We start from the raw sequence: 13,074 nt of genomic DNA on the forward strand, positions 1-13,074 counted from the left end.
CCCCCCAGGTATATATGTGCGTGTGTATGTTGAACGTCTTTCGCACTGTACGTTGCTAACCGGGGGGCTCGAGGGAAAGGGGGGGGAGGGACCCCGCTATGTCGTTCCGCGTGAGCTGCCCCCCCCTCCCCGGGCCGACTTGCGGAGGTGGACAAAGGACACCTCCACCCCGACCTCCGTGTCGCGTCCGACCGCAGGACGCCCCGGGGGGCCCGCGAGCGGCGGTGCCGGCGGCGGTGCGGGACGTGCTGCTGGAGTTTGACGAGAGATTCGCGGCTCTGGCCGGGGACTCGTTTGTTCGTTACGACTATCGGAGTCCGCTCGACCTCGCGGGGGGGGCACGAGGAGGAGGAGGAGGGGGGGCCGGCTCCTACTCGTCCTCTCCGCCGCTGGACGAGCACGGCTTCTCGCTGGTGCTGCTGGACCCGCCGTACCTCTCGGCCGAGTGTCTGGAGAAGGTGGCGGTGACCGCACGCTTCCTGGCCAGGGACAAGATCGTGCTGTGCACAGGCATGTGTGTGCACACACACGCACGCACACACACCTACACACCTTCACACAACAACCGCCATTCGCCACTAAGTGGCGGTGACGTCACGACGACGCTTGTGCCAGGCCATGTGGACCTTGAGGCCACGTGAAGTGTCGAACGCCCGCTGGCAGGTCACGAGGCAGACCCAGGTGCCACGGGTCGACTGAGATGCTCACACACACTAACGCACTCGCATTCACACTCACATACAGATACTCACTCACACATACTTACACACACTTGAACATATACACACTCACTCACACACGCACACACACGGATCCCCCGCTGTGCGCGCGTCCCGCAGGAGCGGTGATGGGCGACGTGGCGTCCCGCGAACTGGGCGTGCGCCCCTGCCGCTTCGTGCCGCGGCACCAGCACAGCCTCGCCAACGAGTTCCGCTGCTTCTCCAACTACCCGCTGGCGCTCGACGGCCACGCGGGAGGGCCCGGCGGCCACGCGGCCACGAGCATACCGCCACACTGAGGCACGGGGGGGTGGGACGGGCGGGACAGGCGATGGTGGAGGTGGTTGGTGGTGATGGTGGTGGGTGGGGATGGTGGAGTTGGTTGATGATGGTGATGGTGGAGGTGGTTGGTAGTAATGGTGGTAGGTGGGGATGGTGGAGGTGATGGTGGGGATGGTGGAGGTGATGGTGGTGGGTGGGGATGGTGGAGTTGGTTGATGATGGTGGAGGTGGTTGGTGGTGATGCTGATGATGGTGGTGATGGTGGTGGGTGGGGATGGTGGAGGTGGTTGGTGGTGATGGTGGAGTTGGTTGATGATGATGGTGATGATGGTGGAGGTGGTTGGTGGTGGGTGGGGATGGTGGAGTTGGTTGATGATGGTGGAGGTGGTTGGTGGTGGGTGGGGATGGTGGTGGGTGCACGACGGACGGACACAATAATCCCCTGTGGGCTGGTGGAAAGATGTGATTCCTACCAGTAAAATGTCAATAGGTGATGACGCCATAGTGGCTGTGAGTGGGTTATGTTGGAATGTTGCACCGTGGCGATGGGTGCCAGTCAAAGTTCAATGCCGCAGTGTCAGTGCCTGGACGCCACAACCATTGTGACATCACGGCGCACGTGACCAGTCGCCGTGACGTCACTGCTCTTAGTGACGTCACTTCGGACAGTGACGTCACAGTGACGTCACCGCGGCGTTGCTCAGGCTGGAGGCAAGATGCTCGGCGCGTTCGTCGCGTGTTCGTCCCTCGCAGGTAAAGCAGCGGGGCCTGCTCGAGGCCAGGCCAAGCCACAGCCGAACAGGATTATTGTTCTTCTTGGTTCTTTCGGTAAAGTCATGTAAAAAGGAAGTAATAAAATAATAAAAATAAAACATAATAAAATAATTCTCACGATGTTTAGACCAGGTCTGTGGGGAAGACAGCGCTGTCTCCCCGACAGACCTGGTCTTCACCTGAGGACGGCTGCTTGCGTTGTGGCCGAAACGTGAGAATTGTATATTTTTATTATTTTGTTATTTCCCTTCGTGACTTTACCGAAAGAACCAAGAAGATTAATCCCTGCAGTCACGAAAGCTTTACATCGAAATTTAGGATTATTGTTGTTGTGCTCCGTTACCCGGGCAAGCCTCGCAGAGCCTCAGGACTCCCTTTCTGGAGCGGCCTGCCAGATTTGGTGGACGCTGCTGCTGCTGCTGCTTCGTGTGATCCTAATTGATTAATTAAAATAAAGCAATCGTGCGACTGAGCGAGGCTTCCCTGGGGAAATAAGTTGCGATTTGGGCGACGCCAAGCATCTCTTACCTGTGGCTATGACAACCCTCAGCGTGGCTGGGTCTGGCTCTGTGAGCCTCAGGCAGTAACAGTGACCATGGCAACCCTCAGCGTGCCTGGCTCTGTGAGTCCCAGGCAGTAACAGTGACCATGACAACCCTCAGCGTGCCTGGCTCTATGAGTCCCAGGCAGTAACAGTGACCATGACAACCCTCAGCGTGCCTGGCTCTGTGAGTCCCAGGCAGTAACAGTGACCATGGCAACCCTCAGCGTGCCTGGCTCTATGAGCCCCAGGCAGTAACAGTGACCATGGCAACCCTCAGCGTGCCTGGCTCTGTGAGCCCCAGGCAGTAACAGTGACCATGGCAACCCTCAGCGTGCCTGGCTCTATGAGCCCCAGGCAGTAACAGTGACCATGACAACCCTCAGCGTGCCTGGCTCTGTGAGCCCCAGGCAGTAACATTGACCATGACAACCCTCAGCGTGCCTGGCTCTATGAGCCCAGGCAGTAACATTGACCATGACAACCCTCAGCGTGCCTGGCTCTGTGAGTCCCAGGCAGTAACAGTGACCATGGCAACCCTCAGCGTGCCTGGCTCTGTGAGTCCCAGGCAGTAACAGTGACCATGACAACCCTCAGCGTGCCTGGCTCTATGAGCCCCAGGCAGTAACAGTGACCATGACAACCCTCAGCGTGCCTGGCTCTGTGAGCCCCAGGCAGTAACAGTGACCATGGCAACCCTCAGCGTGCCTGGCTCTATGAGCCCCAGGCAGTAACAGTGACCATGACAACCCTCAGCGTGCCTGGCTCTGTGAGCCCCAGGCAGTAACATTGACCATGACAACCCTCAGCGTGCCTGGCTCTATGAGCCCCAGGCAGTAACATTGACCATGACAACCCTCAGCGTGCCTGGCTCTGTGAGTCCCAGGCAGTAACAGTGACCATGACAACCCTCAGCGTGCCTGGCTCTATGAGTCCCAGGCAGTAACATTGACCATGACAACCCTCAGCGTGCCTGGCTCTACGAGCCCCAGGCAGTAACAGTGACCATGACAACCCTCAGCGTGCCTGGCTCTGGCTCTACGAGCCCCAGGCAGTAACAGAGCCTGTGGCTGCCCAGTTGGCTCGCTGATTGCGTCAGTTGTGCCCAGCCCCACAAAGGATGTCGGCAGCGCGAGCTCTTGACGCGGCCTTCTGTGAACCCTCTCGGGAGACGGGGCACCCAGACCCCGGCCTCGAACCCCGAGGGGTCCGTGACGCGTCCCCCTCCCCCCCCGTGACCCCCGCGTGACCCCCGCGTGACCCCCGCGCGCAGGAGGGAGCCAGGCTCTTGCGCTGCTGCCTGGGTTCCAGCCGGGGGACTGGGACCCCGAGGCGCTGCAGCAGTGGGCGCCCGCCCTGGGCGCCATGCTCATGCTCGTCGCCGTCCTGCTCGCTTGCGGTACCACCGGGGGCGCCACTGGCGGGGTGACTAGGGGGGTGACTAGCGGGGTGACTAGTGGCACCATGCGGCTCGCGGGGTGACTAGCGGCACGGCATGACTAGCAGCTTGCCTGCGGTACCACTGGGGGCGCGACTAGTGGCACTACGCGGCTCGCGGGGTGACTAGTGGCACGATGCGGCTCGCGGGGTGACTCGCAGGGTGACTAGCGGGGTGACTAGCAGGGTGACTAGTGGCACGGCACGACTAGCAGCTCGCCTGCGGTACCGCGAGCGGCACGACACGACACGTGACTTAACTCAAAACACGTGAACGTCAAAACTCGTGACGACAGCCGAGTGATGGCGGGTGTTTGTGCACGAGTGTGCCGGGGTGTTTGTGAGGGTTTCAGTGTTTGTGAGGCGTGTTTTGGCACAAGTGTGACTGTGAGAGGTGTTTGTGTGTTTGTGTGTACGGTGGTGTCGTGGTTAGCGCTACGCTTCGGTACGAACCCAACCACCAGAGTTCGATTTCCGCTCACGGCCAACAATGATCTAAACCGGTCCTGGACCTCTCCTAGGTCGACTCAGCCTCATGAGTACCTGGTGCGGTGTGTAAACATCGTCACTGGGGAGACAAAGGCGGCCGGGCGTGGTGCTGGCCACCCACCCACTTGCGCGAGTGGGTTGTTGTGACGTGCAGCGTGGCAATTGAATGGGTGGGCGATTAGGTGAGTGTAGCGATGGGTGAGCGAGTAGGTGAGCGAGTGGAAGAGTCGTGAGTGTGTAGTTGTGTAGCGATGGGTGAGCAAGTGGGTGAGCGAGTGGAAGAGTCGTGAGCGAGTAGGTGAGTGTAGCGATGGGTGAGCAAGTGGGTGAGCAAGTGGGTGAGCGAGTGGAAGAGTCGTGAGTGGGTGGGCGATTAGGTGAGTGTAGCGATGGGTGAGTGGGTGAGCGAGTAGTTGAGCGAGTGGAAGAGTCGTGAGTGGGTGAGCGAGTGCGCAAGTGTAGCGATGGGTGAGTGGGTGAGCGAGTAGGTGAGCGAGTGGAAGAGTCTTGAGTGGGTGAGCGAGTAGGTGAGTGTAGCGATGGGTGAGCGAGTGGTAGAGTCGCGAGTGGGTGAGCGAGTAGGTGAGTGTAGTGATGGGTGAGCGAGTAGGTGAGTGTAGTGATGGGTGAGCGAGTGGGTGAGCGAGTGGAAGAGTCGTGAGTGGGTGGGCGATTAGGTGAGTGTAGCGATGGGTGAGTGGGTGAGCGAGTAGGTGAGCGAGTGGAAGAGTCGTGAGTGGGTGAGCGAGTGCGCAAGTGTAGTGATGGGTGAGCGAGTGGGTGAGCGAGTAGGTGAGCGAGTAGGTGAGTGTAGTGATGGGTGAGCGAGTGGGTGAGCGAGTAGGTGAGCAAGTGGAAGAGTCGTGAGTGGGTGAGCGAGTGCGTTGTTGTGACGTGCAGTGTGATGGTTGAACAGTGTGAATGAAACAAAGCATTCTGCATGTAAATTCATAATCCGCCCGTGTGCGCGTATGTGTGTGTGTCTGTATGCGTGTGTCGTTTGTGTGTGTGTCTTTGTTCGTGTGTGTGTCTGTGTGCGTGTGTGTGTGTCTGTATGCGTGTGTGTGTCTGTATGCATGTGTGTGTCTGTGTGTATGTGTCTATGTGTGTGTGTGTGTCTGCAGTGGCAGCTGGGGCTGTTGGGAGCCCGACAGACGAGTAGCAGAGACCCGGGCACACCACCCCGACCCCTGGGTTTGCATCCCGGGCTCCAGCCGCCCAACCACAGCGATCACAGCGGGTTCTCACAAAGTTCATGGCGTCACCAGCGACTCGCACCAGAGACCCCCACGGACTCCTCGAGCGGAGAGCCCCGGATCAACGCCGGGGACCCAGGGACTCGCGTGGAGATCCACGGACTCCTCACACACCGAGTGGAACTGGGCCGTGCTTGGACCACGTTGTCGCGTGTAGGGAGACCCCATGTCTCAGCCCCGCTGCCGACGGCTGTACAACAAGAAAACCCATCGCTGCGTCATCAATAAAGTGTGCTTCTTTCTTAACTTCAACCGATCCTGGCTGGGTTCTGATCTAAACACGTGGGGCCGGGAGGGTGGAGCGACCTTTAGTGGTGGAGAGGGTGGAGAGACCTTCAGTGGTGGAGAGGGTGGAGAGGGTGGAGAGGGCTCCAGTGGTGGAGAGGGTGGATAGGGTGGAGAGACCTCCAGTGGTGGAGAGGATGGAGAGGGTGGAGTGACCTCCAATGGTGGAGAGGGTGGAGCGACTTCCAGTGGTGGAGAGGGTGGATAGGGTGGAGCCACCTCCAATGGTGACGATGAAAGCGAGTCGCGTTTTGGACAAAAAGAACTCGCCACACCTGTGCCCCAAGTGTTACGATGACATTATTATTATTAGTTGAAGTAGTAAACTCAATTTTGTTCGATAAATTGACAGCGACGACACGACAACTCCACCCCCATCCCCCGCCGCGGCCACCGTCCCCGTTTTCACGGTAAAATTGGCAAAACTGATTTGGGCATCGGTCAACGCGGGAGCCGATCGCGCTCGGCGCCGGGTCACGCGGCCGCAAAGACGCGGAGCCGCTGGGGTCACGGGGCCGCTGGGGTCACGGGGCCGCGGGGTCACAGGACCGCTGGGGTCACGGGGCCGCGGGGTCACGGGGCCGCTGGGGTCACGGGGCCGCTGGGGCCACTGAAACACGGGACCACTGGGCCAAGGGGTCACAGGCCTCCCCAGAGAATCATAACCCTCCTCCCCCCACGTCCACGCGCGGTGTGACGCGCGGTGTGACGCGCGGTGTGACGCACGGTGTGACGCACGGTGTGACGCACGGTGTGACGCACGGTGTGACGCACGGTGTGACGCACGGTGTGACGCACGGTGTGACGCACGGTGTGACGCACGGTGTGACGCACGGTGTGACGCACGGTGTGACGCACGGTGTGACACACGGTGTGACACGTGGTGTGATGCACAGTGACACAGTTATGACAGTGTGACACACGGTGTGACACGCAGTGTGACACGCAGTGTGACGCGCAGTGTGACGCACGGTGTGACGCACGGTGTGACGCACGGTGTGACACGTGGTGTGATGCAGTGACACAGTTATGACACAGTTGTGACACGCAGTGTGACACGCAGTGTAACACGCAGTGTGACACACGGTGTGATGCGCAGTGTGACACGCGGTGTGACACACGCGGTGTGACACGCGGTGTGACACGCGGTGTGACACACGTGGTGTGACACATGGTGTGACACACGGTGTGACACGCGGTGTGACACGCAGTTTGACACACGGTGTGACACACGGTGTGACACGCGGTGTGACACGCAGTGTGACACGCAGTGTGACGCGCAATGTGACACACGGTGTGACACACGGTGACACAGTTGTGACACGCAGTGTGACACAGTATGACGCACGGTATGACGCACGGCGGGAGCTGCCACGCCGAGTGGGGCACTGGTTTCGCAAACGGAATTGGCTGCGACTGGGTGGGGGGCCGGGGGAGGGGTAGGGAGGTGCGGGGGGGGCAGGGGGGGGTCTGGGACTGTGGTTCGGTCACGAGTTTGTGGTCCCCCACGCGTCCCCGACAGCACCACTGTCCCATCAACCCCTCTCCCCAACACCTACGGAGGGGAACGCAGCGGCCGTGGGCATGCACAGGGGGAACTTCCCACCTCTCTCTCTACCCCCTCCCCCTCCTCTCCGTTCCTCTCCCACCGTCACCGCCGTCACCGCCGGCACCGTCACTCGCGCCAGCTCAGGCCGAGCGCCCGCGCCGCAAACGAGAACGCGTCGGCCGCCTCCGCGATCACTTTGGCCGTGGGCTTCCCCGAGCCGTGGCCGGCCTTGGTGTCGCACCGCAGCAGGATGGGCTGCGGCGCACGCCCGGCAACGCCGCCGCCACCGGCGGCGTCGGCGGCGTCGTCGGCGGTGGCGGCGGCGGCCTGCAGCGTCGCGAGCAGCTTGAGCGAGTGCAGGGGGGACACGCGGTCGTCGTGGTCGGCCGTGAGCAGCAGCATGGCCGGGTAGCGCGCAGTCGCTCGCACGTTGTGGAGCGGGGAGTACCTGCGGGGGGCGGGGGGGGCACCGGGGGGGAGGGGGGCACGGAAGGGGGGCACCGGGGGGGAGGAGGGGGGCACCGGAGTGCGTCAGCGCGGTTGGCTACGTACGGTGCGAAAGAAGTTCAACACGCAACACTGGTCTACGTCTCTCTGCGTGCGCGTGTACCCGTGTATATGGGGAGCGGTGGTGTAGCGGTTAGCGCTACGCTGCGCTATGAACCCGGCGACCCGAGTTCGATTCCCGCTCACGGCCAACACCGGTGACGATTATATGAACCGGTCCTGGGTCTCCCCTAGGTCGACTCAGCCTCAAATGAGTACCCGGTGCGGTGTGTAAACATCGCCACTGGGGAGACAAAGGCGGCCGGGCGTGGTGTTGGCCACCCACTACCTCGTGTGCCGTGCCGGCCTTCATAGGTGCTCGCTAACAGCACTTGCCCCTACAGTCTGTTAAGGCTTTGTGTGGGTGTGTGGGTGGACGGGCGAGCGGGTGGGTGGGCGGGCGAGCGGGTGGGTATGCGGGTGCGTGGGTGGGTGCGTGGGTGGGTGCGTGGGTGAGTGTGTGGGTGCGTGGGTGCGTGGGTTTGTGGGCGGATGAGTGAATGAGTGTGTGTGTGGGTGAGTGGATGAGTGAGTGGGTGAGTGAGTGAGTGTGGGTGAGTGAGTGAGTGAGTGTGGGTGAGTGGGTGAGTGGATGAGTGTGGGTGGGTGAGTGGGTGAGTGTGTGTATGAGTGAGTGGTGTGTGAGTGGGTGAGTGAGTGAGTGTGGGTGAGTGTGTGTGTGTAGATGAGTGTGTGTATGAGTGTATGAATGTACGAGTGAGTGTGAGTGTGTGACCGCGCTGGCGCTCACTTGATGAGCCACTGGAACTGCTCGCGGTCGTCGGCGCTGCCGTACTCGGTGGTCCAGGCGTGCCCGATGGTGAAGGTGTGGAACTTGAGCATGTCCATCACACCCACTTCGGCCAGCGCACAGCCAAACAGCTCGGGACGCTGGTTCACGCACGCCGCTACGCACACGCACGCACGCATTTACACGCGCACGTTAACACACTAGGCGCACGCGCACACACACGCACACGTGTACATTAACATATACACACACCGCTACGCGCACGCATTTACATGCGCACGTTAACACACTAGGCGCACGCGCACACACACGCACACGTGTACATTAACATATACACACACCGCTACGCGCACGCACGCATTTACACGCGTACGTTAACACACTAGGCGCACACGCACGCACATGTGTACATTAACATATACACACACCGCTACGCATGCGCACACGCACGAGTAAAAATTAACAAACACATGAACACACACGGCCGCAATGCGCACACACACGCCGCTCCGTGCCGGCATTCATGCGTGTGCGTGCGTGCGTACCCACGAGCAGGCCGCCGTTGGACGCGCCCTGGATGATGAGTTTGTCCGGCCGCGTGTATTTCTCCGCGATCAGGAACTCGGCCGCCGACACGAAGTCGTCAAACACATTCTGTTTCCTGCTCAGCATCCCAGCTGCATCACACACACAAGACAAAGGTCCCCCGTGTAGCCTTAACAGACTGTTGGGGCAAGTGCTGTTAGCGAGCAGCGCCTGTGAAGGCTACCAGTACTGTGGCACACGAGGTGGTGGGAGGCCATCACCACGCCCGGCCGCCTTTGTCTCCCCAGTGGCGATGTTTACTACGCACCGCACCAGGTACTTATTTGAGGCTGAGTCGACCTACGGGAGGCCCAGGACCGGTTCAGATAATCGTCACTGGTGTTGGCCGTGAGCGGGAATCGAACTCGGGTCGTCGGGTTCGTAGCGCAGCGTAGCGCTAACCGCTGCACCACCGCTCACAAAGAGACAACAGCAACAACAGCAGCTGCTAATAGACACTGACGGTGACATCACCACGGCGCTCGTGCCAGGCTAGGTGCACTTTGAGGCCATCACGTCAAGTGTGGAAGGCTCGCTGCTGCTGGGAGGTCGGAGGATAGAGCCACGTGCCATGGGTCGACCGAGTGAGATGATCCCCGGGGGACGCACCACACACGCATATACACACAAACCAGTACACACACACGCATATACACACAAACCAGTACACACACACGCATATACACACAAACCAGTACACACACGCATATACACACAAACCAGTACACACACACGCATATACACACAAACCAGTACACACACACGCATATACACACAAACCAGTACACACACGCGCATATACACACAAACCAGTACACACACGCGCATATACACACAAACCAGTACACACACGCGCATATACACACAAACCAGTACACACACGCGCATATACACACAAACCAGTACACACACGCGCATATACACACAAACCAGTACACACACGCGCATATACACACAAACCAGTACACACACACGCATATACACACAAACCAGTACACACACACGCATATACACACAAACCAGTACACACACACGCATATACACACAAACCAGTACACACACACGCATATACACACAAACCAGTACACACACGCATATACACACAAACCAGTACACACACGCATATACACACAAACCAGTACACACACGCATATACACACAAACCAGTACACACACGCGCATATACACACAAACCAGTACACACACGCGCATATACACACAAACCAGTACACACACGCGCATATACACACAAACCAGTACACACACGCATATACACACAAACCAGTACACACACGCATATACACACAAACCAGTACACACACACGCATATACACACAAACCAGTACACACACGCATATACACACAAACCAGTACACACAAGCATATACACACAAACCAGTACACACACGCATATACACACAAACCAGTACACACACAGCGCATATACACACAAACCAGTACACACACGCGCATATACACACAAACCAGTACACACACGCGCATATACACACAAACCAGTACACACACGCGCATATACACACAAACCAGTACACACACGCGCATATACACACAAACCAGTACACACACGCGCATATACACACAAACCAGTACACACACGCGCATATACACACAAACCAGTACACACACGCGCATATACACACAAACCAGTACACACACGCGCATATACACACAAACCAGTACACACACGCGCATATACACACAAACCAGTACACACACGCGCATATACACACAAACCAGTACACACACGCGCATATACACACAAACCAGTACACACACGCGCATATACACACAAACCAGTACACACACGCGCATATACACACAAACCAGTACACACACGCGCATATACACACAAACCAGTACACACACGCGCATATACACACAAACCAGTACACACACCGCATATACACACAAACCAGTACACACACACGCATATACACACAAACCAGTACACACCACGCATATACACACAAACCAGTACACACACACGCATATACACACAAACCAGTACACACACACGCATATACACACAAACCAGTACACACACACGCATATACACACAAACCAGTACACACACACGCATATACACACAAACCAGTACACACACACGCATATACACACAAACCAGTACACACACACGCATATACACACAAACCAGTACACACACACGCATATACACACAAACCAGTACACACACGCACATACACACAAACCAGTACACACACGCGCATATACACACAAACCAGTACACACACGCGCATATACACACAAACCAGTACACACACGCGCATACACACACAAACCAGTACACACACACGCATATACACACAAACCAGTACACACACACGCATATACACACAAACCAGTACACACACGCATATACACACAAACCAGTACACACACGCATATACACACAAACCAGTACACACACGCATATACACACAAACCAGTACACACACGCATATACACACAAACCAGTACACACACGCATATACACACAACCCAGTACACACACACGCATATACACACAAACCAGTACACACACACACGCATATACACACAAACCAGTACACACACACGCATATACACACAAACCAGTACACACACAAGCATATACACACAAACCAGTACACTCACACGCATATACACACAACCCAGTACACATATACACACAACCCAGTACACTCACACACATATACACACAACCCAGTACACATACACACACATATACACACAACCCAGTACACTCACACACATATACACACAACCCAGTACACACACACACGCATATACAACCCAGTACACACACGCGAGTGAGTGGTGGGCTGTGAGAGATCGAGTGACCGATGGGCTGTGAGAGAGCGAGCGAGTGGTGGTGAGCGAGTGAGTGGAGGTATGTGAGCGAGTGTGTGAGAACGAGCGAGTGAGAGTGAGCGAGTGAGAGCAAGCGAGTGAGAGCGAGCGAGTGAGTGCGAGCGAGTGAGAGTGAGAGAGTGAGAGCGAGCGAGCGAGCGAGTGAGAGCGAGCGAGAGAGTGAGAGCGAGCGAGAGAGTGAGAGCGAGCGAGCGAGAGAGTGAGAGCGAGCGAGCGAGTGGTGGTATGTGAGCGAGCGTGTGAGAGCGAGCGAGCGAGAGCGAACGAGTGTGTGAGAGCGAGCGAGTGTGTGAAAGCGAGTGAGCGAGAGAGTGAGAGCGAGCGAGCGAGCGAGTGGTGGTATGTGAGCGAGCGTGTGAGAGCGAGCGAGCGAGAGTGAACGAGTGTGTGAGAGCGAGCGAGTGTGTGAGAGCGAGTGAGCGAGAGAGTGAGAGCGAGCGAGAGAGTGAGAGCGAGCGAGAGAGTGAGAGTGAGCGAGAGAGTGAGAGCGAGCGAGAGAGTGAGAGCGAGCGAGCGAGCGAGTGGTGTATGTGAGCGAGCGTGTGAGAGCGAGGCGAGCGAGAGTGACGAGTGTGTGAGAGCGAGCGAGTGTGTGAAAGCGAGTGAGCGAGAGAGTGAGAGCGAGCGAGAGAGTGAGAGCGAGCGAGCGAGTGGTGGTATGTGAGCGAGTGTGTGAGAGCGAGCGAGTGTGTGAGAGCGAGCGAGCGAGAGAGTGAGAGCGAGCGAGCGAGTGGTGGTATGTGAGCGAGCGAGTGGTGGTATGTGAGCGAGCGAGTGGTGGTATGTGAGCGAGTGAGTGAGAGCGAGCGAGCGAGTGCGAGCGAGCGAGTGAGAGCGAGAGAGAGCGAGCGAGCGAGTGAGAGTGAGAGAGAGCGAGTGAGAGCGAGCGAGCGAGTGAGAGCGAACGAGAGAGCGAGCGAGCGAGTGAGAGCGAGAGAGAGCGAGTGAGAGCGAGCGAGAGCGAGTGA

General features: G+C 58.0%; 2 protein-coding genes across 3 annotated transcripts; one reads left to right on the forward strand and one right to left on the reverse strand.

Annotated features, from left to right (window-relative positions):
- The first annotated feature begins 64 nt into the window (after positions 1-64).
- LOC133358001 (EEF1A lysine methyltransferase 1-like) lies at positions 65-5,744 on the forward strand. Of its 2 annotated transcripts, XM_061576263.1 has the most exons (4): positions 65-510; positions 840-1,019; positions 3,590-3,715; positions 5,367-5,744. In XM_061576263.1, the coding sequence occupies exons 1-2, from the start codon at positions 99-101 to the stop codon at positions 1,016-1,018; spliced, it is 591 nt and encodes a 196-aa protein (XP_061432247.1). In that variant the 5' UTR covers positions 65-98; the 3' UTR covers position 1,019; positions 3,590-3,715; positions 5,367-5,744. The 2 variants fall into 2 exon arrangements, with proteins under 2 accessions (XP_061432247.1, XP_061432246.1); XM_061576262.1 differs by lacking the exon at positions 3,590-3,715.
- A 323-nt stretch (positions 5,745-6,067) lies between these two features.
- PREP (prolyl endopeptidase) lies at positions 6,068-9,304 on the reverse strand. The gene is made up of 3 exons (XM_061576259.1): positions 9,175-9,304; positions 8,630-8,786; positions 6,068-7,780 (listed from the first exon to the last, which is right to left on the reverse strand). Exons 1-3 carry the CDS (start codon positions 9,299-9,301, stop codon positions 7,459-7,461), a joined length of 606 nt encoding a protein of 201 aa, XP_061432243.1. The 5' UTR covers positions 9,302-9,304; the 3' UTR covers positions 6,068-7,458.
- Between the last annotated feature and the right edge of the window lie 3,770 nt (positions 9,305-13,074).

This window comes from Lethenteron reissneri, chromosome 60, assembly GCF_015708825.2.
Source record: "Lethenteron reissneri isolate LAM-NWPU_2019-01 chromosome 60, ASM1570882v1, whole genome shotgun sequence".
NCBI classification, from domain to species: Eukaryota; Metazoa; Chordata; class Hyperoartia; order Petromyzontiformes; family Petromyzontidae; genus Lethenteron; species Lethenteron reissneri.